Source organism: Chenopodium quinoa, unplaced genomic scaffold (genome assembly GCF_001683475.1).
Source record: "Chenopodium quinoa cultivar QQ74 unplaced genomic scaffold, ASM168347v1, whole genome shotgun sequence".
Lineage (NCBI taxonomy): Eukaryota > Viridiplantae > Streptophyta > Magnoliopsida > Caryophyllales > Amaranthaceae > Chenopodium > Chenopodium quinoa.
The window spans coordinates 5,885,504-5,910,957 of NW_018745000.1; the positions used below are offsets into that span (position 1 = coordinate 5,885,504).

Genomic DNA, 25,454 nt, shown 5'->3' on the forward strand with positions numbered 1-25,454 from the left:
TAGTGTAATCCAACCTGAAATTAAACCATAATAAAATCTTATGTTCTAAATTATTTTCCTATGTTCTAAATATATATTAAATTTTTTTTTGTCTATATTATGTTCTAAATTCTTCTAGCTGTGTTCTAAATTTTTTCTACATATGTTCTACAAAAATTTCTCTAAGTTCTAATTTTTTGTTCTATGTTTTAAATATTTTTGGCCTATGTTCTAAACTATTCTGCCTATGTTCTAATATTTTTTTTCTTATGTTCTAAATTTATTCAGCCTATGTTCTAATATTTTTTTTCCTATGTTTTGTTCTAGATTTTTCCTATGTTCTAAATATTTCTGCCTATGTTCTATTCTAGATTAGTTTTCCTATGTTCTAAATATTTCTGCCTATGTTTTAAAGTCCTATGTTCTAAATTTTTAATATGTTCTAAATTTTTTTTATATGTTCTAAATTCCTATGTTCTAAATTTTTTTATATGTTATAAATTCTTATGTTCTAATTTTTTCTATATGTTCTAAACCCTATGTTCTAAATTTATTCCTATGTTCAAGATTTTTTTTCTGCTTACGTTCTAATTTTTTATTCCAATGTTCTAAATTTAGTCTACTTATGTTCTAAATATTTTTTTCCTATGTTCTAAATTTAGTGTACTTATGTTCAAAGTGTTTTTTTTCTTATGTTCTAAATTTTTTTCTACCTATGTTCTAAATTTTTTTTTCCTATGTTCTAAATATTCATTTACCTATGTTCTAAATTTTTTTTTTCTTTAGCCTATGTTCTAAATTTTTTCCTATGTTCTAAATATGTGCTTTAAATTTTTTTCCTATAATCTAAATTTATCTTATGTTCTAAAACTGTGCTCTAAATTTTTTTTCTATGTTCTCCCCTCCTACTCAGCCACTTAACCTTCACCACTCCCTCTCTTATCCTACACCTCCACAAATCACACATCTACCCTGAAACGATCCGTAATTGCACTCATCACACCCCTCACTCACAGCCACCGCAATTCTTCCTACCCCTGCTGCTCCCTCACGCAAAACCCTCCACAACTGCCAACATCACCAACCTTTTTTTGGGAAGTAAGTAAATAATATTATTACCAAGAGAAAGAGGGCAAGCCCTCACCAAGTACAACGGCCAAACGGCCTCCCACACAGAGAAACAGGCAGCAACAAAAACACGAACCCAAAAACCAGCAATGACACATCACACCAACAAAAACAAAAACAAAAACCAACAACAACCCACACCTAGCACTAAACAAAAGGCAGCAAAGAAACAACTAAAGCTGCCAGGACCAAAACAGCAAGCCAAGACAAGCCAAACAAAGAAAAAACTAGAAACTAGCTGCTAAGCAAAAAAAAAACCAAAAACGGAAAGGCGGAAGATCAAAGCAGCACAAGAAGACAGCAGCCCCCTGAGAACCATCACAGACAGCAGCCAAACCAACCAAACAGCCAACAACATGGGAACCAACTATCCATGCAGAGAGTAAAAACCAGCCCCCATCCCTCCCTTTTCCAAACAGCAAAGCAACAGCTACTTGCTGAAGACAAACAACACTACAACACTGACTGCCAGCACCTGCAGCCTTCATCAAGTGAACCCAAAGCTGAGCTGATCCTCCAGCCTCCCCTAGAACAGAACAGAACAGCTGCACAAGCCCAAAAACAACGACTAAACCCCAAGCAAGCCACAAACACAGCAACACCCTTAAGCCAACACAAGCAGTAGACAAGCCAAACCCCAACAGCAACAAAACAGGGACTCAGCTACCCATACAGTGAGCAAAAACAATCCCCATCCCTCTCTTTACCATACAAGATAGCATCAGCAACTTGTTGAAGATCTTCAGCACTACTACACTGACTACTAGCATCAAAAAAAATGGCTAAAAAATGGCACAACAACGACACCAACAATAAAAAAAAATGGCTCAAAAATCGCCCAACAAAACCGCACATAAATCGCACAAAAAAATGGTAAAATGACAAAAAAAAAATCAAACAATAATAATCAAGAGTAGCGCTGAAATTACCTAATATCGCTAAAATTCGAACACTAAAACTGCTGAAATTCGAAAACTAAAATCGCTGAAATTCCAGCCCTAAAATTGCTGAAACCAAAAAATTAGCAATATTGAAACAAAAATAGGGAGAAAAAAATACCTAAAATAGATTAAAATCACTGAAATTTCAAAAAAAAAAAATTCACTGAAATTTTGAAACAAAATTTCAAAAAAAAAAATCACTGAAAATCTGAACCTAAATTCGAAAAAAAAATCACTGAAATTTCGAAAAAAATCGCGGAAGTTCGAATGAAAATCGCCGATAATAAATGAAAATCAAATCAAAAAAATGAAAAATCGACTTTAACTCATGCGAAATTCATGAAAATCAAATCAGAAAATAACATAAATCAAATCGCAATAATCAAATCACAAAAATCGCAAAAAATAAAATCGCAAAAATCAAATCAAAAAATCGCAAAATCTACTTGAACATCATGCGTTTTCATGAAAATTTGAACAAAATCGAAAAAAAACGTACCTGATTTGAGCAATTTAGGTTGTTTATGCGAAATTTGAACAAAAATTCTTCAATTTGCAGCAATTTGTGTTCGATTTTGGGATTTGAGGATAGAGAAAGACAAGAGGTTTGAAAGTTTGAGGAGAGAGAAAATTTTGGACAGTGGGTTAGGGGTTTGAGGGAGGATAAATATTTTAATCTTAACCGTCCAAAATAACTTAATCTGACGGCTGAGATTGGTTCCTATATAACTAGGGTTCCTATATCTATATATATATATATATATATATATTATTAGTAATGCAATAAATAGTTTTAATCAGTATGTCAACAGTTTTACTCTTCACTTCTAAATATTTGATAAAATTAACTATTTAATACCAAGAAGTTATAATAGATAGAGCATATTTCTTATTATACCAAGATAGTGGAAAGTGAGGAGGAAGATGATTTCGAAGAAAGATAGATAAATGAGGTGAATTGTAATGGTTGTGAGTTATCCACCATTACGGCATTACTCATGCATCCAACTTTTAATAATACTGGCTCTATTTCTTATTATTTGCAACAAAGGAATTTTGTATGTCTCACAAATGATACCCTCAGGACTAAAAAATCAACCAAAATTGAACCTAAAGCTTTGAGACACATTAGCTTAAAAGATAAAATTATGTTGAACTTCATGGTATTAGAAATCCATATCAACCTAATGGAATCAGTTTCACTAACATCAAAATTGGCAAATATGGATTGTTGAAAATTGTGAAGATACAGCGAGTTCTTGCTCAATTGGTAAGTCCAAGATTCTTCAGTCAAGATTTGGAGCTTTTGATCTTCTTCTTTGCCGATGCTTCAGCAATATATGCTTGAGGGGTTAAGATTTGGAGCTTTTGATCTTCTTTGTCCATGCTTCAATGATATATGCTTGAGGGGTCAAGATTTGGAGCTTTTGATCTTCTTTGCAGGTGCTTCAACGATATATGCTTGAGGATCCACGTGGTTGGCAGATTTCTGCTTTTTAAATTCTTTTGATTTTTGCTGCAGAATTATGCAACCCCAATTTAACAAACCAGCCAAGTATAGCAAAGCAATGTTTAAAAAGGATGAAATCGCTCTGCTCAATTACCTTCAATGATAGTGCCATGGAACTGACATCACCTTTACCATCTGTTGCACTATTATGCCCTTGCATCACAAGTTCCTGTAATGTAATAGCACATGGTGTCAAAATTCTAGCAAATAACTTTAATGATAACCACTGAAAAGTTGAACATCTCAAACCTCAGGTGGAATAAATGCAGCTTCTCTTTTTCGTTTGTTTTCTGCTGTCTTCTCGGCCTGCTTCTCCTCCTTCTCTTGCCGCATCTTTGTTGACTTCTTTTCCTCACTCCAGAAGTACTCTCCAGTTTCCAGTTGTTGGTCAATCTACAGGGTATACTTGTTAATATTGCTCACAAGAACAAAAAAGGTGTCCAAACATAACAATTTCAATATCAACCGCAAATGTGTTTCTTAAATCAGCCATCCATCCATATAAGTTTACCACATTATTTACAAGCTAGAAACTTCCACACCAGATAGATAAGAATTACAAGGACTGTAGTTCTCACCTTACTAGGCTGCTGTGGAGGGGGGAATGGCGTATAAGGTTTCTTCTCCTTACCCTTGCCTTTCTTTTTCTGAACATTCTTCCTGAAGTTCAAGAAGAAAAAAATTAGATGACACACAGATATATAATGCTTTTTCAAAATATAAACAAAAATTTCAATCCAAATAGTCATACTTCTTGAACTGTGGCAGAAACCTTTCCCAGTTCTCAGTTGCAAGGGCGGGATCCTTTGCAAGTTCCCTCTTCATCATGAGAATCTGTCAATGAAATTGGACATTAGAGTGAGTAATTGAGTATATAACTTCAATGACAAGTGTATATTCCCAAATCCCAAGAGCAAATGCCTTCATTCAACAATGTTGGCTTCAATTTTTCAGCAGCCAGTGAGCAATATTACCTCTGTCGTTGAGAAACAGAGAAATACAACAAGCAACAAAAAACCTCCTCCCCCCCCCCCCCCCTTCCCCTTTTTTTTTTTTTTCAAAACCCAGATCCTGTTTGAGGCAGAGCTGCTGTAAGTCTACAACACCCAGCAAAAAGAGAAGCAGAAGAGTATTGTGTACCTTGATATGATATATTGGATGCATTTTATTCTGTATGCAGTCTTCTACAATTCTCCGCACTTGTTTCAATCCTTTAAAAGATCCCATGGCTGCAACTGTGTTTCCCTGCATAAATGGCAAGAAGAGCAAAAAGGTATTGACAATTTATAAGAATGATCTTAAAAAATTAATAAATAAATAAAAGGCCAGTCCTAATAATCCCAACTTTGCATTAAAATATAATCATATTTTGGGGGTATCTGAACTCTGGTGAACGCAGCCTCACCCTCCTAAAAACAAAGAATTTGGGGCAAGGCTTGCAGGAATGTTTCAGTGATGGAATCTCTGGGAAAATAATAGAAAATTATTTTTGATGGTAAATTAACACTTTTACTTTTGGATATACAGCCACACCAAAGTCATTATTACTTAAAAGAGGACTGGTACTCCTAACAATTGCTCCGAAAAGAAAGAATCTCCAACATTAACAAGAAGTTCTTGATGCATACCTGAACAAGGATGTAGCAGCCTGTTAAGATTTCGAGTGCCTGCATACAGTACAAAACAATAAGCCAAGGAACTAAGTGTATGTTCCCAACGATCCACCTACCAACTTCATATCCGAAATCCCTACAAAGCTTTGTCAACCTCAGGGGAGGGTTCCTATTTTTTTTTTTAAAAAAAAAAGTGTGTTGTGTGTGTTTGGGGGGGGGGGGGGGATGGAACAAAGTTTGAGCTATTCTTTTGGCCATCAGTCCAGCATAGCACAAAACTTCCTACAAGATCCACACAGTTCACTTCTCTCACTTTCTCAAAAGCAGAACTCCATAATAAGATTAATATTACAAACCTTCAAGGTAGAATTATTGGGACCTAGAAGATGTTGTCTCCTTTTGACAAAGCGTGCCTACAATTAGCAAAACAAACCAATCAAGATCCTTCCAAAGAAATGTATCCGTCGTACTGATAAAGCCACAGACTATCACTTTTGGAGACTCACTTTTGAACAGAGAATCAGACATGAAACGAAATATGCACATAAGGACATGGGTTGGTTGTGAGTTACTAGCAATATAACCTGAGCTTAAACACATGCAAAATTGCAAATAAAGACTTTCAAGAAGGAACAGTTTCATGAGATGACCGTAGGGAGAAATTATTTCCTATTTGAACATTTTTGTTTTTCTTGCTCAAAGGAGAAATGTTATTGAGTATGTATTAGTGTATGTACAATATAATCCTTTCTTCACCCCCATGCCTTCGTCTATTCTCTTCCTCTTTCTTTTACATGTTTTACATCACACAAACAATGTCCGGGTGAAGACATAACTCTATCCACACATATTTTAAAAAAAAAAAAAAAGTGTACTAAAAGAATTTATTACCGATTTTCTGACCCAGGTGCTCTACAACTGTAGCCAAACAATCCTGGCAGAAAGTACTGCTATCATTTTGCTTCAGGGATGGTTAATTTGTGCAGTTCTGCAGGACGCATCACTAAAGTTGCTCTGATTAGATGGGGTTCTTTTGCAAGTGGGAGCTCATCTTTATTAATAGTTCCTTTTGTTAATATGGAACTACGGAGTTAAGCTGATTTAGAATGCCTTTCAAGCTCTCAAGTTATGACTAGTAACTAAGGCTATTTTCTTTTCAACTGAAATAACGTTTTATGAGCTAAATTTTTTAAGGTCCGATGTCCTGGTCGGTAAATTTGTGGTCTGGTCTGATCTTATCTCTTGGTTTGACTGTCATGTAGGAACAAAATCCATCTAATTGTGTATGTTCTAAATATCTAAGTTTCATAATAATATGAAGTTCTAGAAATTTGGCAATAAGAAAACACAATTAAGAGTTGGCCATAAATTTTCTGGTTTAATATTTTTTTTTGGACTGATTCTAGTAAAAACAACGAATAAATTCCTAGAAACAGTGAACAGAACATACCCTCCTGCCTCAATCTTGAAGGTAGTTACAGACAGAAATAAATCACATTTATAGTCTTTACAAATCAATTCTCAATCTCTAAGAGCTACATCAAAAAAATACTTCACCAAATTCACCTTAAGTAAAGTTTTGACTTGGCCAAGACATTATACGCTGTTAAAAACTGTTCCCCGGCGGACAGTGCCTGAGTATGTATTTGACAAACCTTCAACCAAAATAAGGGAAGGATATCAAGATCAACCAGTTCGGATAAAAAAAGGCTGAGCCTCGCAACCTTGAGCAAGGTACAAGGAGAGCAAAAAAAGGACAAAATGGAGCATGGCTTTGATGGATACTAATGTGTTTTAGGACTTCTAACATTTAAGGAAACCGCTGAAACACCACAACTCAAACTGCCCTTCCTTTCTCCAGTTCAGCAAGTTCCAGTAAAATTGCTGAAACTAGTCTTAAATGAGAAACTTGAGTTGCCTAAGAATTTAAAATTTTGTCTAACATACTGAGTCTTCTTCGGTTCCCTGGAAAAGTTTCCGTTCTCACTAACAGTTGAATTAAGTGATTGCACCCATAAGATCAAGAATCGGAAAGCTTAAAAAGATACTCATGGTATAATCTGCATATCCTAAATTTTTCCAAAATTTTTAAGTAACATTACTTAGAGGTAGAAGCCTGCTATGATAGTTAGCCTATCAGTTGTTTGGCTCAGTTATGAGATCCAAGAGTTGGACATGGGAAATTCTGACTTCATAGGCACCGGGACAACAGTGTGTCCAATACAGGATAGACTTGAGGGTACAACAATGTGATAGACTAAATCAGGCCACCTGTGCTCATAAGTACTCTAGGCAGTGGCCAGCAGAAGATGAGACAAAAGAAGGAAACACTAGGTGGAGCACAATCTGGGAAATGGGTAGAGGAAGACAAAGAGGTTGGTATTACTTATGAACAATTGTAATCATATACAAGAGGTGTGAAGAAATTTGAAAAATATATTGGGAGAGAAGATCAAAAGAGAACCTCTCAACAGTTCTCATCTTTGTAATTAATACCAAGCTTTATGCTTTTATCAGTTGAATTGACCATTTGCCTTAAATTCTCTAGAGCATTACAGGATGTTTGACTACTACTTTCTAAGGAAAGTGGCACCATATACAGTGTCAACCTAAGGTTAGTCTTATAAGATTTGAGTTTTCGAGCATAGCTTTCTACCAGGAGTTTTCTACTCTTAAACTTTTTGCTTAGGCTCTGAAATTCCTAAACCAACTAAAAACACACAAGTATAACATTTAAGGGACAAATCATAGCTATATCTTCAATTTTGTTTGTCAAATGATTATGAATGATAGAAAAGCAACTAAATTATACATGCATCAAAAGTAAGGAACATAATTGACAATTTGTAGAAAAAAAACACTCCATCAATGACAAATATTGCAAAAATAGTAAAAACAATTTTCAGCAGAATGAATAACACCTTATTTCTCACAAGATTACCAATTTTGATAATGTCACATTGCATTTCGTCATCGAGTATCTTGATTGCCTGTGAAATCAACACATAAGAGAACCATATCAAAGTGCACCAAAAACTACAATTAAAAACAGGAATGGAGGATTCCATACAAATGAGGATGGCCTGATACAGAAAAGTGTTGCATAAGCATTCAAACAGAAACTTAATTGTGGGGAGATGATACTAGCAAAATAAGGATTAACTACAAACAGAGTTAAAGACATACCTGAGGTGCCGGAACACTTCTTGACAAAAGTTTAATAAGGTCCCTTGATTTCACTATAATGTACGGATCTCTGGTCTTTCTAGTTGTTGAAACAGTCATGGTACCTTCAACCTGAACAAAAAGAAAGAGATAGATAAACAGTTACCCCCTTTGTCACAAAATGTTCCTTCCCACTTATATGGATGGCCCAATTGTTTTTCATATATCTTTTGTGGGTTAAAAAAACCTCCCCATTTCATTCCCCCAAACACCCTTATCACATTAATTCCCCTCTATCCCCAAGAACATACTCTTGAAATATTACTTTAACAATAGACATCAAGAATCAAAAGACAAGATCCTAGAAAAATCTGCAAGAAGAGAGTGCAGATAGATAGAGTTATATAATCATCCAAGTAAAGCTATGCCCACTTAATGAGACCATTATCTATTTAGTCAACTCTCTAGTAATTTCACAATTTAAGAAAGCTCCAGAATATGAATTATTGGATATTCTACACAAGCAGAATATCTTCATAAGTGATGCTATAGCAATCAATGAGAATCCTAAAAAAAGAGGCATTAGACTTGATCCCATCATGTGTTGGGCTTACACTTTTCCAAAATCCAGATGTTAAGCTACCTTGGTCTATATACCCAAGTGAACACTTCCATTACACTGCATGAATGGATTACAGGAACCATAACTTCTGTATTCAATAACCTAAATGAGGATAAGTGGAGATTTAGCTGAGGTAAACCTTTCATTAGTATGAATTTGAATATAATAACAAACATCTATTCACAAGACCCAAGTAAAACAGCACTGGAAGCAAAAGGTAAGCCTCTACAAAACCCTGAGGAATCCAGAGAAATAGATTCTTCTCTTCAGTACACCACCAAGGTGAATGTCCAATAAGCCAACACTATCCTAATTCCCAAAGTGGAGATGGGTGGTTTCTTAGACTCAAATCATCCAACCAGATGATAGCTGTGTAAAGGATCCACAAGCTGGGAATTTCAGCAGCATAACTTAAACCGTTAGCACTTGGCGATCCTCAACCTTATCAAAGAGCTTATCCAAAAAGGGTTGGTGCAAACTAAAATACCACTGAGACTGTGAGGAGATAATTCAGGTAATCAACAATAGATTGATTCTCAACCATTCAATGGTAAACATTGTCAATGACATCCTTAATCTTAATAGTGTCATTCCTTCATGCGGCATTGGTTAGCCAACCATGACAATTCTGTTACCATCACAAGCATGACATCTGACAATCACAACCATCTAATGATTTTTTTTATTTTTTTTGGGGGGTGGGGGAGTAAGTATAAATCCACCTTAAAAACTATTATCAACAGTCAACAACCACATATATAAATCCACCTTAAAAAAGTATTATCATAGTCAACAAGCACAGATATATAGTCAATACTCAATATTATTAGTTTGTCAAAAAATCAAATGTAAGCTTGTCCAATTTTGAAGGCCAAAGAGCAAAACCCTACCAAATTAAGCTCACATGAAATACCATGCTCACGCAATGCAGCCTTTACCGTTGGCCAAACATCTTGCAGGTACTTTTCTGAAAGATATAGAAAAGAAAATTCAGCATTGAATAATTAAACACTATAAGTAATACAAATAAAATTAAAAAAAAAAATAAAAAAATAAATAAATAAATAAATAAAGGGGGAAGAAAGAAAGATGACACCAGCCTGCCAGAAAGATTAATGCACCAAAAATTAAAGACATCTCAAAATAATTGGTTGTTTATAGTTCATACTAATCTATAACCCTTCTATAAAAGTTTATAGTTCTAGCACTGTTCAAATAAACAGTATTTATAAGCTACTGTTCAAATGAATAGTGCAATGATGCTATTGCCTCTGCCTTTAGTGAAATGATGGTTTATTTTGCCCCTCCTGGTTTTCCTCTAAACCTTTTATATTGCTTTTGAAGAATCTCATTCAATCTCTCTCCTCACTCTTCTTCTCCCATCTTTTCCACTCTGCACTCTCATCTCCTTCTCCATATTTTGGGAGCTAATAAAGTTGTTCTTCAAGAGCAACCAAGATTTAATCATTCTTTTTGGCCTTTTCATTGATTATTTTTGCTTTCAATTTAATCAACCTGGTGTTCATCTTTGTTTTCGGACATGAGAATTTTTCATTTCTGGTTTTTAATTTCTCTGTTTTTTGTATGTATGATTTATTCTATAGAATTTTTAACATCTCAAATTGATTTTAATTTATTTTCTATAAGTCTTAAAATTGATTTTTTTTTTTTCCTTTTAATTTCTCTGTTTTCCCTCCTCAAATTTCACACTCAATTTTCATAATTTAATCTCAACGGTTCAACACTCCCCTCTTTTCAATTCGTCTTCCATCTTCTTCCCATTGAATCAATCAAAACAGGGGAAGAGGGGAGATCATCAAACAATGTCAAAATCATCCGAAGTATTCATCAGATCAATTGATCAAGGAACAACAAGCACTCGATTCATCATCTATGATGGATCTGCAATAGTAATTGGATCTCATCATATTGAATTCACCCAGTTTTAATTTTGGTTGAGATGTTATTCTTGTTTTGGATTAATTTAATTATTGTGATTTTGTAGTGTTATGTTGCGATTTTAATTGTGGAATAAGTATTATTAATTTTCTTAGTTTAATCTGGCCCAATTAATTTCTAGAAAAAAAAAAATCTGGCCTAATTAAAGTAAGCTTTATTAATTGACATTTTTTTTTGGGTTGAGCTTAGTGGGTTGTGTATAAGCTGTTGGAATCAAGAAGAAGCCGGGTGTGTTTATGTAAGTCTTTGTGTGTTCTTATTGTAGATTAGTTAGTTAATTTGTTTTGAACTTGGTTTAGCAATTACAAAAATAGCTAATTAAGTGTGTGTGCGCAATGTAAGTAGCTGTGTGTTGCTATTGTAATTTAGTTTGGTAATTTGATGTGATATTAGTGAGTTTTTTATATCTGAAATTTGTGTAGTGCTATTGTAACTTAGTTAATTTAAACTTGAATTTGTTAGTTTATTTGATCTGAAATTGGTGTAGCACCTTTTACAAAAGTTCGGTTTGATGTGAAATTGGCTTAGCAACTTTAAAAATTGTTTGTAAAGGTAATTCAGATTATCTTTATTGGGGAATTTGTCAAATAGTTATGTTGCTTAATTTAATTGACAATTTGTGAGGCTATTATTAAGGTTTCATTGGTTTTTTGGATCTAAATTTAGGTAACATATAATTCCAATTCCAATTAAATTAAATTGAACAAAGATGATTTGTAACTTGGTGTAGGCATCACTCTTCTTTTTTGGCTCAAAATATCAGCAATTCTTAGACTTTCCATTACTTTTGAATAGACTGTATAGAGTAGGGTATGGGTTATCAGGTAAAGTTGGTGTATATAGATTGTTTTCATATCTATTCTATTGTTTGATATACATACTGTAATTAAAAAAAAAAAAAGGTACAAAAAGGCTGTACTTGTACTTTCGCTTACTTGTGTTGTATTTTTTGTAGAGCTGTGACTTAGTCTTGCTTTTACTTTATATTTATTGTTTTGGTAGAATATATAGATTACATATATATTATATACATATATATAATTGAGTAAGCCCAATTAGAGTATAAAACTAATAAAAGTGGGAAGTCTTGACATATATACGTGCAAAGAGAGAACAAATGGATTGTTAATTTAGTGAGGAATTCAGCCTGTTGATGGACTTTTTGCATAAGGTTAGTTGTATGTTGCATTTCTTCATGTGTTTTTTTGGGGTTTTGTGTAGTTAATTTAGTGTTTTTATTAAATTTACTCTTGAAATTGAAGGTGTTTTCAAGTTGAGTTTGATTTGGAGTAAGGAGCTGCTTTAGTTGATATTCAAGTGGTTGTTTTGTGTTTGTGACGCATAGCTGGTAAGTTCAAGGTTTGCTTTAGATTGTGCAATTACAGACTTACACTGAGTAGTTCCTGTTGTTATATGCTTTGTGCTAATGAACTTTGGTTATTGTCTGCTTATAAACAAGGTCGATTATTGATATCAGATGTGTGTGCTGTTTATTTTAGGCTAATGATTGTTGATATGAGCTATTATGTCACGTGTATGTGATCACTATGGTAGAGGAATTGGTAAAAACAACAAAAAAAAAAAAAAAAAAAATCTTATGGCTGATTCCCATCAGAATTTTGAGATACTTGATCAAAGAACAGAACACCTAGCTTATCAGACCAAGGCTAGATTCGATGCTATCTCTAAACTAATAATTGACAGCACAAGAAAAAGAAAAAGGATAGTGATGATGAGTTCCAGTGGTGATGAGGATGAATTAAAGTTCTCAAACCAATTGATAGGGGTATCAAGCTCAATAATTAACTTGTCTTGGAAGACCAGAGGACTTTCTTGAGGAGAAGAGGAACCTGAAGAAAATAGGATCAGAAAGCCTTTGAAGAGATGAAGGTGAATGATGAAAGAGCAAGAGGGTTAAGGCTTTCTGTACTTTTTTGTTCTTGCTCTTTGCTCATTTATTGTTATCCAGTAATTTTTCATTGTTGTTCTATCTACCAAAGCTGTAATTTGAATAGGATAGACTTGCTCAATTATATTAGGGTCATGGGAAGTGATCCCCCAGTGTTTTAGACTTTTAGTCTGTCAACTTTAAATCTTGTAAAATCGTTATAAAAAAAATTGTAATTTGCTGGTTACAATTTGCCCCTTCTAATGTCTTTTTTTTTTTTGGTTCATATGAGCCACTTAGGGCGGGGATGAGAATCGATCCCAGGTGAACCGGGAGGAAAGCTCTTACCAACTGAGCTATCCCTCACTCTCTGCCCCTTCTAATATGTCTAATGTTGTTAATGCTCATAGCAACAAATGTATAACAAACTCTAATCACGACTAATTATTACAAAGTATGTAACAATGTTACTCTGTAATTGAAAAAAGATTATTTGAAATTTGCAAAACTGTAGATTAGTGAGGCGTGGGATAAAAAGCCGTTTTGTCATTCATTCAATATATATACACGTCTACATTAGTACCTTTTGAAATATATATTTAGGCAGCCAACTAGATAAGAAATTAAGAATTCATCTTACTCAACTGATTTAAGCCCTAATAGATCTTTCGTAAGAAAACACAAGACCAACTTATTTATGTTATAATGAATTAGATAGCAACTTCTGAAAATAATTTTGCGACAGATATCTCTTATAGTTACTAGAAACATTTTGATTAACCTTTAATAAACATGGATGGTAAAAAAAATTATTAAAAAAAAAAAAAATCACTCGAGAAACAACACCGATAACAAAATTAGTCAAGAAAATACATTGATAATTGGGAAACCGCAAATCTTAATAGATGGTTAAATGTCAAAAAAAATCACTTGAAAAACAACACCGATAACAAAATACTATACATTGATAACTTGGGAAACCGCGCGCATCGCACGCGAGTCCACAACTAGTTTTATCAAAAGTCACCAATTCATAATAATATTCAGCAATCTATAGAAGAACCAGAATATATGTGACTCAAATCGTTCTTCTACATTAGAATATATCGAAAGTGTCGTCGAATAATTTTGTATCACCATTTTGCATACATCATACATAGAAAACCTCCCACTAGATTTTTACATAAGATACTTTCAAGAATCAACAGTATGTTAACATTGAACACGACTTCATCATACAAGACTAACAAGAACAACTTAAATGTCTCATCAAACAATCCTTTATTCCTCAAAGGACGATAATAATAATCATTTCTCAATGGGTTTTGGGCTTAATAGAGTGCATTTTTTCTAGTGGTTGATATAGAAATCCCATTTTCTTGGACACAATGGTTATCCTCATCAAAAGAACAAAAGGAAAAAGTAGAACACATGAAAAAAAATAAGACTCAAGATGAATGAACAAATATATAAAAGTAGACTCCAAACAAATAGATTAAGACCTTTATCAATGGCACTCAAGTTTACTATGATGTGTATGTATCCACATATAATCAAATATATATATATATATATATAAAGGGGAGTTTTTTTTTCCGAGATTTTAGAGTGCCACGTAGGATTTTAATTTTTAAAAAATTATTAGAGCGCCACATATAATTAGTATTTTTAAAACGCTATTTACCAAAGTTAGTGATTGACTATTTTCCTAAGCAATCATTACCGTATGACTTCAAACCAATAACAGGAAGTATTATACAAGGAACTCTCTTAAATATTATTAGTATACTCTTTTGTGGTTCTCACTTTACACAGCTTTTTCTCCCCACTTTTATTCAATCAATTATCTTGCTATACCCTACTTTCTTTGCGGACATTTCCTTAAGACAATTCCTGGTAGCTGACCCAAAATCATTTTGGGACTAAGGAACTTAGGATATGGCTTCTACCATACTTGGTACACCATACTAGCCATATCAGTCATGGTATCTTACAGACACAAATTTGTTGAAACAAGATTGGCTTCAGCACAAATTATCAGCTTGCACAAAGGGCATACTCCATAAATCAATGAAAGCATTGAATCAAAATTTTTTCAGTAACTTCAACTTGTGGTATAATTAACATGAAAATAGGCCTAGATTAAAGCCCGATTAAATTTAAAAATTAGCTTAGTAACTCATTCATACAATTGTACAACAAAATAAATAAATAAATAAATAAATTTCAAACCTCGATATTGGGGGAAAATAGTAGAGAAAGAGCTGACATCGAGCAAGCCAGATTCGTTCCAAGAAGGGTCGAATTTTTCAATTTTCCAATGGTCAATACTGGGGTCATCCCATGGCTTGTCCTTGTCGTGTTTACCCTTGTGCTTCCCTGAGGCAGGGCAGGAGGGGCGGCCGCCCTAGGCCCAGGGAAAAGAGATTTAATTTCATATTCAATTATCTCGAAAAATACATAATTTTAGGGATATTTGATTCAATAATCTCATAATTTTCTTTTCTTTTGGTTATGATGTTTCATAATCTAAGAATTTACAAACCCTAAACTTAAAGCACTGATAATTAAATTAGATTAGATCAAATATAAACCCTAGATTGTGAAATTGATATGATGATAACAACAACAAACAACTTACCTTAGAAGCTGCTTCAATGGGGGATACTAGATTCATCGGAGAACTTCAACTGCGCTTCAATGGAGAACGTTGAGTGCGCTTCAATGAAATAACTGAGAGAGGTAGGAATGGAGGCCTTTTAAAAGCCATGACCCGCCATAATTATATTATGGGTTAAGACAATTTTTTCCAGTGGTTGAAATAGAAATATACGAAGCTGGTTGTTATACGATCCTCTAATTATGGGACAGGATTGGCTTTATAAGGGTTTTAAGGAAGCTGTTTTAAATATTTTCACACACCAAATCTTGTATCAATTCTTTGTACTACATAAGTTTTTTAGATTTAAAAAAAAAAACAGCTGAAATTACATTAATTAAATCGAGTTTACAACAAACGAAAGGACAGTAAAGTAACATAAGTTATTATTAGCATAAGAAGCCCTTACACAATACCAGATAAGGTCATTAACGACATTAACCTTCAATGTATTACAACAAGTAAGGAGAACGCAAATAAGACTACCAACATACATTTAAACATGCGATAGGACTATTGATAGTACGAGGGAAGTTGGTAATGATGTTTCGTGTTGTGCAAGGTATATCCTAACATACAAGTAAAATTCTATGAATGTTGCTGAAATGACAAAGACAGCCCAAAATCAGTATGCCTTACCCTAAGACCACTCTCAATGGTGAGCAAAAAAAAATGCCCACCCACTATCTCTCTACCCACTTTCTCTCTCAACAAATCTGTTTTGCCCATGGGCAAATTTTTTTCACAATTTCTCTCCCAATGGTGAGCAAAAAAAATGCTTGCCCACTACTCTCTCTCTCTTACTTTTTCAATACCCCACCATTACTTTCTCTCTCCTACACAACACTTTTTTATTTATTAATTTCATTTATATTTTAACAATATTACTCCAAATAAATAAAAACTAGTCTAAATTTGTGTAACTTATTTTTTTTTATTTGTGTCGTTTTTATCGTTAAAATAAAGAATATGGAGGATTTATGGTATTTCTGAAATTATACCAAAATATACCAAAATGCATGTCTATTTATAGAGAATTAAATTTTATGACCGTTGGTAATTTTAATTTTTTTTTTAATAAATATTTATTTCAGAATTTGCATTACAAAAAATATAACCATTGCAAATTGTGGGGCCCACCAAAGCACTATTCATCTTAAAAATGCCCAAGTCTTGGGCATTTTCAGAAATGCTCATGAGCATTTTTTGGTTTTTTCTCATTTGCTCACCATTGTAATGCATGAGCAAATTTTATACCCACCCAAAATGCCCATGAGCAAATTTTTAGCTCACCGTTGGTAGTGCTCTAAGGGACCCCAATAATTCAAATGGATAAAATCATCTTGAGATCTATGCTTCACATGTGTCAATCACATTTCTTTGCGACCTGACAAAACCATATCTTATACTCCCTCCGTCCCATAATATAGTTTGTATTGTGTTTTTTTCACAGTTTTTAAGAAATGGGAGGAGAAGTGGAAGAAGTACATTAAAAGTGGAAAAAAGCTAGACAAATGTTAGACAAAAGTACAAGGCATGTGGATAATTTAAGGGGAAAAAAGTGAAAGTACAATTATAGACAAAAGTTAGAGAGAGAAAGTGAAAAAAGTACAATGCAAGTGGATAAATTAAGGGTAAATTAGGAAGTTCAATGAACAAGTAAAAAAAAGGTATAATGGTCTTTACATACTATCCAAAAATAGAAACAGGAACAACATTTTGGTCTCTGAAATAGGAAAACAGAAACTATATTGTGGGACGGAGGGAATATATATTCTTATACAAGGTCATGATATTGTAATGACTTTTACCATCATCACATACAAATGGGTTAAAAAAAACCTACTACCATCCTCCTTCAACAAGGGTTTATGTAAACCTAAAATTGAAAATTCGCTCCATCTCCCAACAAACATAAGTAACACTACTTCCATTAAAAGAACACATTTTTATTAAAACTAAAGAGATTAAAAAGGGCAATTCCAAGAGTCAAAGGACTCCATTTCATCCTCTTATTAACCCTGAATTCGACTTGTCTTCACTTTTCAATCTATTATATTAGGTGCTTCCAAAATCTAAGTTTTTTTTTTTTTTTAAGAAAAATTCACTGTAATTTATTAATCAGAACTTTCAACGATTTACTCACAATAATCCCAACTTACATTTATTCGGGAGCATTATAAACTTTTGGGTGGATTTTCTTCCACTAGGTCAATTACCAGTGTCCTAAAGAAAGGGTGATTTTATTTTATAAAAGTCATGTGTGATGTGTCGCAACATAATTGGTCCAAATTTTTTTTGTAATAAAAGGAAAAAAATTTATTAAAAACCCTTCCCAACCAGCCACCATCCTTCCTCCCCTTAGCCCCAACCCCCAGCCCCACTGAAATTTAACCGGCCGCCTCCCCTAACAACCAATAACAGCCGGTAGGCCCCTCCCTACCCCTAAAACCACTCGGGTGACCCACCTACACCATCGAAACCACCCCTACCCCCATCCCCAAAACAGCCCCTCCCTTCTCAGGTCGATGAAACGCCCCTCCTTCCTTCCCTCGTCGCCAAAACGGCCGATTTCTTAGCTCCCTCAATTGGAGATTATTGCCAAGAAATTAAATGTGGTTGTGTTACTCAAGGTTTTTGTGGTAGTTTTTTTTTTAAAAGAAAAATACATAAATAAATGGTAGTTGTTCTTAAAAGTAGTCATTATAATGGTGGTTGTTGGTAAAATTTTCTTAATTTTTCACAAAATTACCGTATATCTAAAGTATAATACTCCCTTTGTCCCTTTTTATTGGATACGTATTGACTTTTACACGTTTGTCAACACACCTATTTGACTATTAATAACTTTTTTTACATACTTTTTAAAATTATAACGATTGAATATTAATAGAGCATTCGTTGAGACGAATCAAACAAGATCTCACATGACTCTTTTACTTTTGTGAGTGTAGACATCTACTTTTGGTCCCCTGTCCCGACCGGAAGTGCTATGACGATAAATAATTCCATCTTTGTGTGTGGATTGGAGTGAAGAATGCTCATGGACTATTGATTAAAGCCTAAACACATAAACCAACTAGCTTTACCCAACACGAAATGAACCAAAGCTTGTTAATAACTAAGCCCAATCAGCAATTAGGCCTAATCCCAATATTAAACCTAATTTTAACGGATTTAGAAGCGCCTAGGTTAAAAACTACGGCTGTCGCAGGAAAAGCCGCGTGCAACTCACAAGGTTGCGTATGACACCGAGCGCAACCTCTAGTGATTCACTTGCGGAAGATTTAGAATTTCATAAAAATACTGAATCGAATCTTACCATAAAGCCACGCGCAAGATCATACGTTGCGTTGCCTAGTGCAGCGCGGCTTAATCACTCTTACGCTACCTGTTGAGTTGCGTGCGCCACCTACTGCGGCAAAATGTTCAAAACCCTAAACTCACCCATTCCCTATAAATAGGGGTTCAATACGAGCTTTGAAACACATAAAAATTAACCTAAAAAGTCAGCAAAAACTTGTGAACTTATGCACTAATCATCCCCCTTTCCTAAACACTCACCCCTTTTATTGTTTGTTCTTACGGTGGAAGTTCCCGAAAAAGAAGGAGTCCATAAGTGTTCTAAACGAAGATCTAGCAAGGAAAAGTGGTTGACACTGTAATCTTTATGTGATTGACACGTGTAAATAAAATCAACTAACTTAGTTTTAGGTATCACGTTGCATATATTGTTTGGTAATGAAATTGTGAAAAAGGAAGAGCTAGTAGAGGCCGCACTTGGGCTAGAATAGCAATTCCTCCCTAAAAGGAACGTTATTTTAGTACCCTCGTTTGCGAACTCATTTCTGGTACAAGTAGACCAATTTGGGCATGGGTAAACTAATGATTCATGCTAAATATCCCTTGAACTCTACTAGGGAGAAAGGCATGAACGAGGTTTATGAGTTTTCCTAAAACTCATTGGCGAATCCTTATTAGTTTCTTACAAAAAAGCGTAATTATAGGATCAACTATAATTCAAGGTCCCCCAAACAGTTAGGAATTCAAATCCTAACACACCCTAAAAAGTGTAAAGTCCTAGACTTTTAAAGGGCCATGGGCATAGAGGAGAAGGATGCCCTACGATGGGCACACCCTCCTCACAGTGGCGACTCCACTGGAGACTTAGAGGTTACAAGATTAGTTCTTAGTTATGGTTCAAGGTTTCCAACTTAGGTTACCTATGAGTTGGAATGAGGGCTAACTTGGATAATCTCTAGTTAGAGAGCGAGACTTGAACGCATAATATCTTCCTTTTTCATGAAAGTAAAAGCCAAACAAGAAATATTGCATCATGCATAATCATAAGCACCTTCTAACCGTTGGGGATTGACTCATTGACTAGGGGTCGCCAACACCAGGCTTCTATCCCGAAATCAATAACAATCATCCCACCCATATCGCCAATAAAATGTTGGGAGAGCTTTGTCATGGGTCAACACGTTGAGTGATTGATTTGTGCATCATTTCTTAAGATATGGTACCCTTGGACACCTAAAACCTTGACCTTAGAATGACATTATGTGATTTAATGGTTTTCTCGTATGCTTATGTGATTACATGACTATTTGCGACGTGTATAGGATAGTTTTTTGGGAAATTCTACATGGTGACCTCATGGTTTTAAGTTTTCTACGTGGAAGACAAAGTTTTTTTCAGCTCTCTTTAGTGGCACCAAGGTTTAGAAAAATTGACCATAGTGACCTTTTTTAGGTTTATGGCTAACCTTTTTGGTTAAAATGGTTAACCTTTGATTTTTTTTTATTAAAAAGTTATTTAAATTATATTTTAAAATAATAAAACTTAAAAAAAAAAAAACAAAAAAATTCCCAGCCACCCCGCAAACCCTAACCTTGCCGAAATCCGGCCACCCCCAACCATCGAAACCACCTTCCAACCCAACCCCCGACCACCGAAACCACCAAAACTGGCCGACCGGCCTTCCACAACCCCACCTAATCTAGCCCCGACCCCCAAAACAGCCACCTCGATCCCCAAAACAACTACGAAGTCCAACGAAACCACCGCCACCCCCACCACGAAACCCTAAATTCGACAAAAATTGGCCGGCCGCACCCCTTGACCGTCCCGTCGGCCCTTCCCCTTCCCCCTTGAACCACCACCCTCATGAACTCACCATCCCTGTATTCAAATTGAAGCATAATTCGAAGTTTAGGTTGATGGTGATGGTGGTTGTTTGGTGATTGCGGGTGGCGAATTGGTAATTAAGGGTGGCGAATTGATGATTAGGTGGAGATTGGTGCTCCAGCTGACGGTTTAGGCTGGTTGTGATGGTGGTTGTTTGGTGTTGTCGGTTGTGCGTGCGGTTGTTTTGGGCTTTGTTTCAGGCAGGTCGGGGAGGTTTTATGGGCTAGGTTTCAGGTAGGGAGGTTTTCGGGGGTTAGGGGATTCGACGATGGGTGAGCGGGGTGGCTGGCGTGACTAGAAAGGGGAGGTGCAGTGTGGGTTGGCCTGTGGGCGGTGGGGATGCGGTGGTCAGGGAAGGGAAGGAGGGTGGGGCTTGGATTTCTATTTTTTTTTTTTTATTATTTATAATTATTTTTTAAAAAAATTTTATTATTTTAAAATATAATTTAAATAATTTTTTAATAAAAAAAAAATCAAAGGTTAACCATTTTAACTAAAAAGGTTAGCCATAAACCTAAAACAGGTCACTATGGTCAATTTTTCTAAACCTTGGTGCCACTAAAGAGAGCTGAAAAAAACTTTGTCTTCCACGTAGAAAACTCAAAACCATGAGGCCACCATGTAGAATTTCCCTAGTTTTTCCTCCTTTTTAGTCTTAACTTAGGTTCCCAACTACGAAGTTGTCCCTTCGTAGTTTTGACTCACATTCAAGGGATACCATATGATTAAAAAAAATGTTTAAAAAAGTTAAAAAAAAACATAATAAAGAAAATACCATCGGTCGGAAAAGAAAAATCATGCTCGAACAGGTGGTGCGCGCAACTCATTGAGTTGCGCGACCACACCCAACACAAGTTTTGGGGTTGCGCGCGACCCAATAGCCTGCGCGCGCCTTCTACTGCGAGACCATTTTGATTCTTCGTGAACTATTGGCTCGTCCAAACAATATCGTTATTTATGAATTGTTGAAAGGCGATGATATCTTTTTGAACGTAATTTGCGTCTTTTTTCCTCCTTTCACTTTCACTTTCTTTTCTCGTTTTTTTTTTCAAAGCAAGCGTGTCATTTTCTTAACTTCTCGTACTTCCTTTAGGGCTGGTTACCAAGCTTGGGAACGAAGACACCCGGACACTCGCATTCTATGTTTACCATCAAACAATCCACCCCTTTTGAACCATCTCCCTTTGTCAACTCATCTTAGTCCAACAATGTCAACCATCGAACAACTCCAAGAAGAGAGTATTCGCATGAGAGAGGAAAAGACTCAAGAAGCCGAATCTAGAAGAATTAAGAAAATTTAAAAGGCCGAGGCTTTAGTTATAAAACAAAAAATGGATGCTTTAGCCGAACGAGAGAAAACGTTGGAGAAACTTGTTCTTCGCTCTACTATGGGGAACAAGTACTTTGACGCCGAAAAGTTTGCTCCTCCTGTGGGACTTACTTTACCTGAAAAGTTTGTAGCTACAGACTTACCAATATTTAAAGTGACCAATAACCCAAAAAATCATCTAATGAGTTTTACTGGCACCATGGCTCTAAAGGGAGTTGATCCCAAGCTCTATGCTTTAACATTCCCTCTATCTCTAGACCCAGCCACAAGAGAGTGGTACTATGGGCTAGATGCCAAATTCAAAAAACACATGGGAAGATGTAGTTTTGGCTTTCATCACCCAATATGAGAGTAACATAGAGTTCAAATCAACTTTGCGTGAACTTGAAATGCTTAAGCAAGGCGACGATGAAGGTTTTCTTGCTTTCTATGGTAGATGGCGTGAAAAGGCAGCTCACCTTGCCCAAAGGCCGCCCGAACTCGAGTTAGTACAAAAATTTATTAACAATTATCATGAAAAGTACAACAAGCATCTACGCTACCTTGGTCTAGACACTTTTCAAAAGGTCTATTCATGGCCACTAGGATTGAAGATGATCTTGCCAAAGAAAAGGCAAACAAGCCTCATCATCATCAACCTAAGAACAATTACAAGAAGGGGAATGATAACACTTCATCCTCTATTGATGTTTTTGCAAAGTCCACACAATATAATAATAACGTTCCTCGAAAAAGGTGGACAAGAGAAAGAAAATTCATGCAATTCCCTTTAGCTTATAAAGAATTATTGGAAAAATTAAATGAAAAAGGATTACTCTCTTTAACTAGGCCAATGCCTCCTCCCATCGAAAGAAGAAATCCTCTATGGGATGGCAATGCTTATTGTACTTATCATAAGAGTGTTGGGCATGATACTAAACGTTGCATTGTTTTGAAACATAAGATTCAAGATCTAGTAGACGATGGGAAAATTCCCATGCCTAAGCCTAATAATAATGTTTCCCCATTGGGAATATTTCATATCGATGAGGACCATGTGAGGAGTAATGAGTTCAATCCTTTGGATTACATCACTCCCATAGGGAAACCTCTAACCACAACACTCATAGGGGCAACTAATGAAGTGTGTGGATTATGGGACGACGACTTTAAAGACATATGTGCCTCAAAATATGCCGCCGTCCCACCTCCACCTTGTCTCCAAGTTGAAACAAGTGGAGCGCTTGATTGGGATCATTTTTTGGGAAAATCACAAGATTTGTCAAACCTTTCCCTAGATAAACAATGGCATCAAGAACAACTCATGGAACATTTAAAAATGGAGGCACATTCAACGCCTCTAGAAGAAAACTGGTTCACGAGTACTAATACTAATCCAAACGAGATTGATCACCTAACTCGTTCTAGGCGAGTCTATCAAACAAAACCAAATGGATCTTCAACCAATCAAGGTCAAACTCAAAATCCAATACCACCTCCACCCGAGGTAGAAGATCCATTGTTCAAACAACTTCGCCAATCTAAGGCGAATGTTAGCATTTGGGAACTCCTAAGTACCTCCAAGGAACATAGGAATTCTCTAATGAATGCTCTAACTTCTTTGTCTATAAGTACGGACACAACTCCCCGGGATCTTGTTTCCCTGCTTAATACCGAAAAATCCAAAAAATCAATCATCTTTACTAGTGATGATTTGCCATCAAAAGATACCACTCACAATAATGCATTATATCTAACTGTGGGGTGCAAAGGATACAACATCCCTCTTACTTTAGTTGACAACGGGTTCGCCATCAATGTGTTCCCATTACAAACCGCAAAATATCTAGGCCTAGACCCAGAAAAAGATTTTAATGCAATAACACAAAGCATTAGGGCCTACGATAATTCAAGGAGATCGGTGTGTGGAATTGTTAAGCTACCAATTACCACAGGCCCAATACAAAAGATGGTTGAATTCTATCATGGACATAAAACCTACATTCAACCTTCTTCTTGGACGTCCTTGGATACATGAACTTGGACCAATACCATCTTTACTCCATCAAATGATTAGGTTGAACTATAAAGGTCTTCCTATGACTATACATGCTTCTCCTCTAAAAGTCGTAATAAACAATCAATCTCTTTTAGAGATAAATCATGACAATAATGAAGAAGATATGTGGGGATTTGCCGCAGAGGCTATCTGCACACTAGAAATGGATGAATATCTTGAAGTACCTTTCAAACTTGATCCATGTTTTGGGGGTTTTTGGAGTCCCTCGGGAGAGTTACAATACTGAGTATGCGCGCCTGACTTTTGTACCTGCAAAACCACAAAACTCCGGTCGGATGGAGTTCCGCCTCCGACGATCAAGTTAGTATGATTCCGGATGAGTAAACGGGCGGAAAGTAAATGGGTATTTCTCACTGATTCAGAGAGATTCCGCAATTAATATTGCTCGGGTTTGGTGTATGTAATAAATAAGGATTTTTCCTCTATTTATAGCAGATGAGGATCTGCTCCCCCATTGGGGGTACATTGCCACGTGTCAGCATCCGATTGGATCCCGTTGGGCCTCTGGTGGGCTGCCACGTGTCATTATTCTATTGGGCCACGTGGCATAGGGTATTTTTACCCTAAACAGTTGCCCTTCACAGGTGTGACGTGGCTTAGCCACGTGTCACCTGTGATAGGTGTCAAGCATAGGGGAGGCGACGGTTGGTCTGCTTCCCGCCTTTTTTCTTTAAGTTTGAATTCAAATGCTTGAGGCAGAAGGTGGCGATTCGCCTTCTGGGTTTGTCTACAAATAGAGAGACACCCCCTCTCTCCTCTTCATTTTACAAATTTTGCAAAAATTTCTTGAAAGCTCTGATACTGGCTGCTTAATTGTGCAACCATTTTGCAAAAATTTCTTGAAAGCTCTGATACCGACTGCTTAATTGTGCAACTAGCTTCCTCTTTCGAACGCATCCGGATACCGGTTGAGTGCTTCTTCAGTCAACTCATTTAGGTACCGTCTGACTCTTGATTCTTTCTTGATTTGAGTAGATCCACAGACGGTCTGGGGCTCCTTGAGCCCATTCTTTCGTCTTGCATTTGGTAGACCCACAGACGGTTTGGACCATCTGGGGTATCTTCAAACCATGGACTTTCCAATAATGCATTCCAAAGGCCCATAGACGGTGAGATACCGCCTAAGGCATCTCTAAACAACTGTCTTCAAGGGGCTGGATTCAATGGACCCACAGACGGTTACATACCGTCTGGGGCATCTTCAGACATTAGTCTTCAATCTTTTTGCATTCAATAGGCCCTCAGCCGAAAGTATTCCGCCTGGTCATCTTCAAACAATTGCTCATCAAAACTTGCATTTCATAGACCCTCAGACGGCTAAGAGCCGTCTGGGGTATTTTCAAACAAAGGATCTCCAAATCTTGACCCACAGACGGTTTTGGACCGTCTAGGGTATTTTCAGACAATTTCT

The 25,454-nt window shown here is 35.9% G+C and overlaps 1 protein-coding gene across 1 annotated transcript; it reads right to left on the bottom strand.

The window, feature by feature from the left end:
• Positions 1-3,057: 3,057 nt before the first annotated feature.
• On the bottom strand, positions 3,058-15,580 carry LOC110707545 (KRR1 small subunit processome component homolog). The gene is made up of 13 exons (XM_021885566.1): positions 15,447-15,580; positions 15,038-15,212; positions 9,849-9,925; positions 8,358-8,468; positions 8,093-8,161; positions 5,528-5,584; positions 5,187-5,225; positions 4,699-4,803; positions 4,310-4,392; positions 4,137-4,218; positions 3,808-3,951; positions 3,653-3,727; positions 3,058-3,564 (listed from the first exon to the last, which is right to left on the bottom strand). Exons 1-13 carry the CDS (start codon positions 15,480-15,482, stop codon positions 3,460-3,462), a joined length of 1,158 nt encoding a protein of 385 aa, XP_021741258.1. The 5' UTR covers positions 15,483-15,580; the 3' UTR covers positions 3,058-3,459.
• Positions 15,581-25,454: the final 9,874 nt, after the last annotated feature.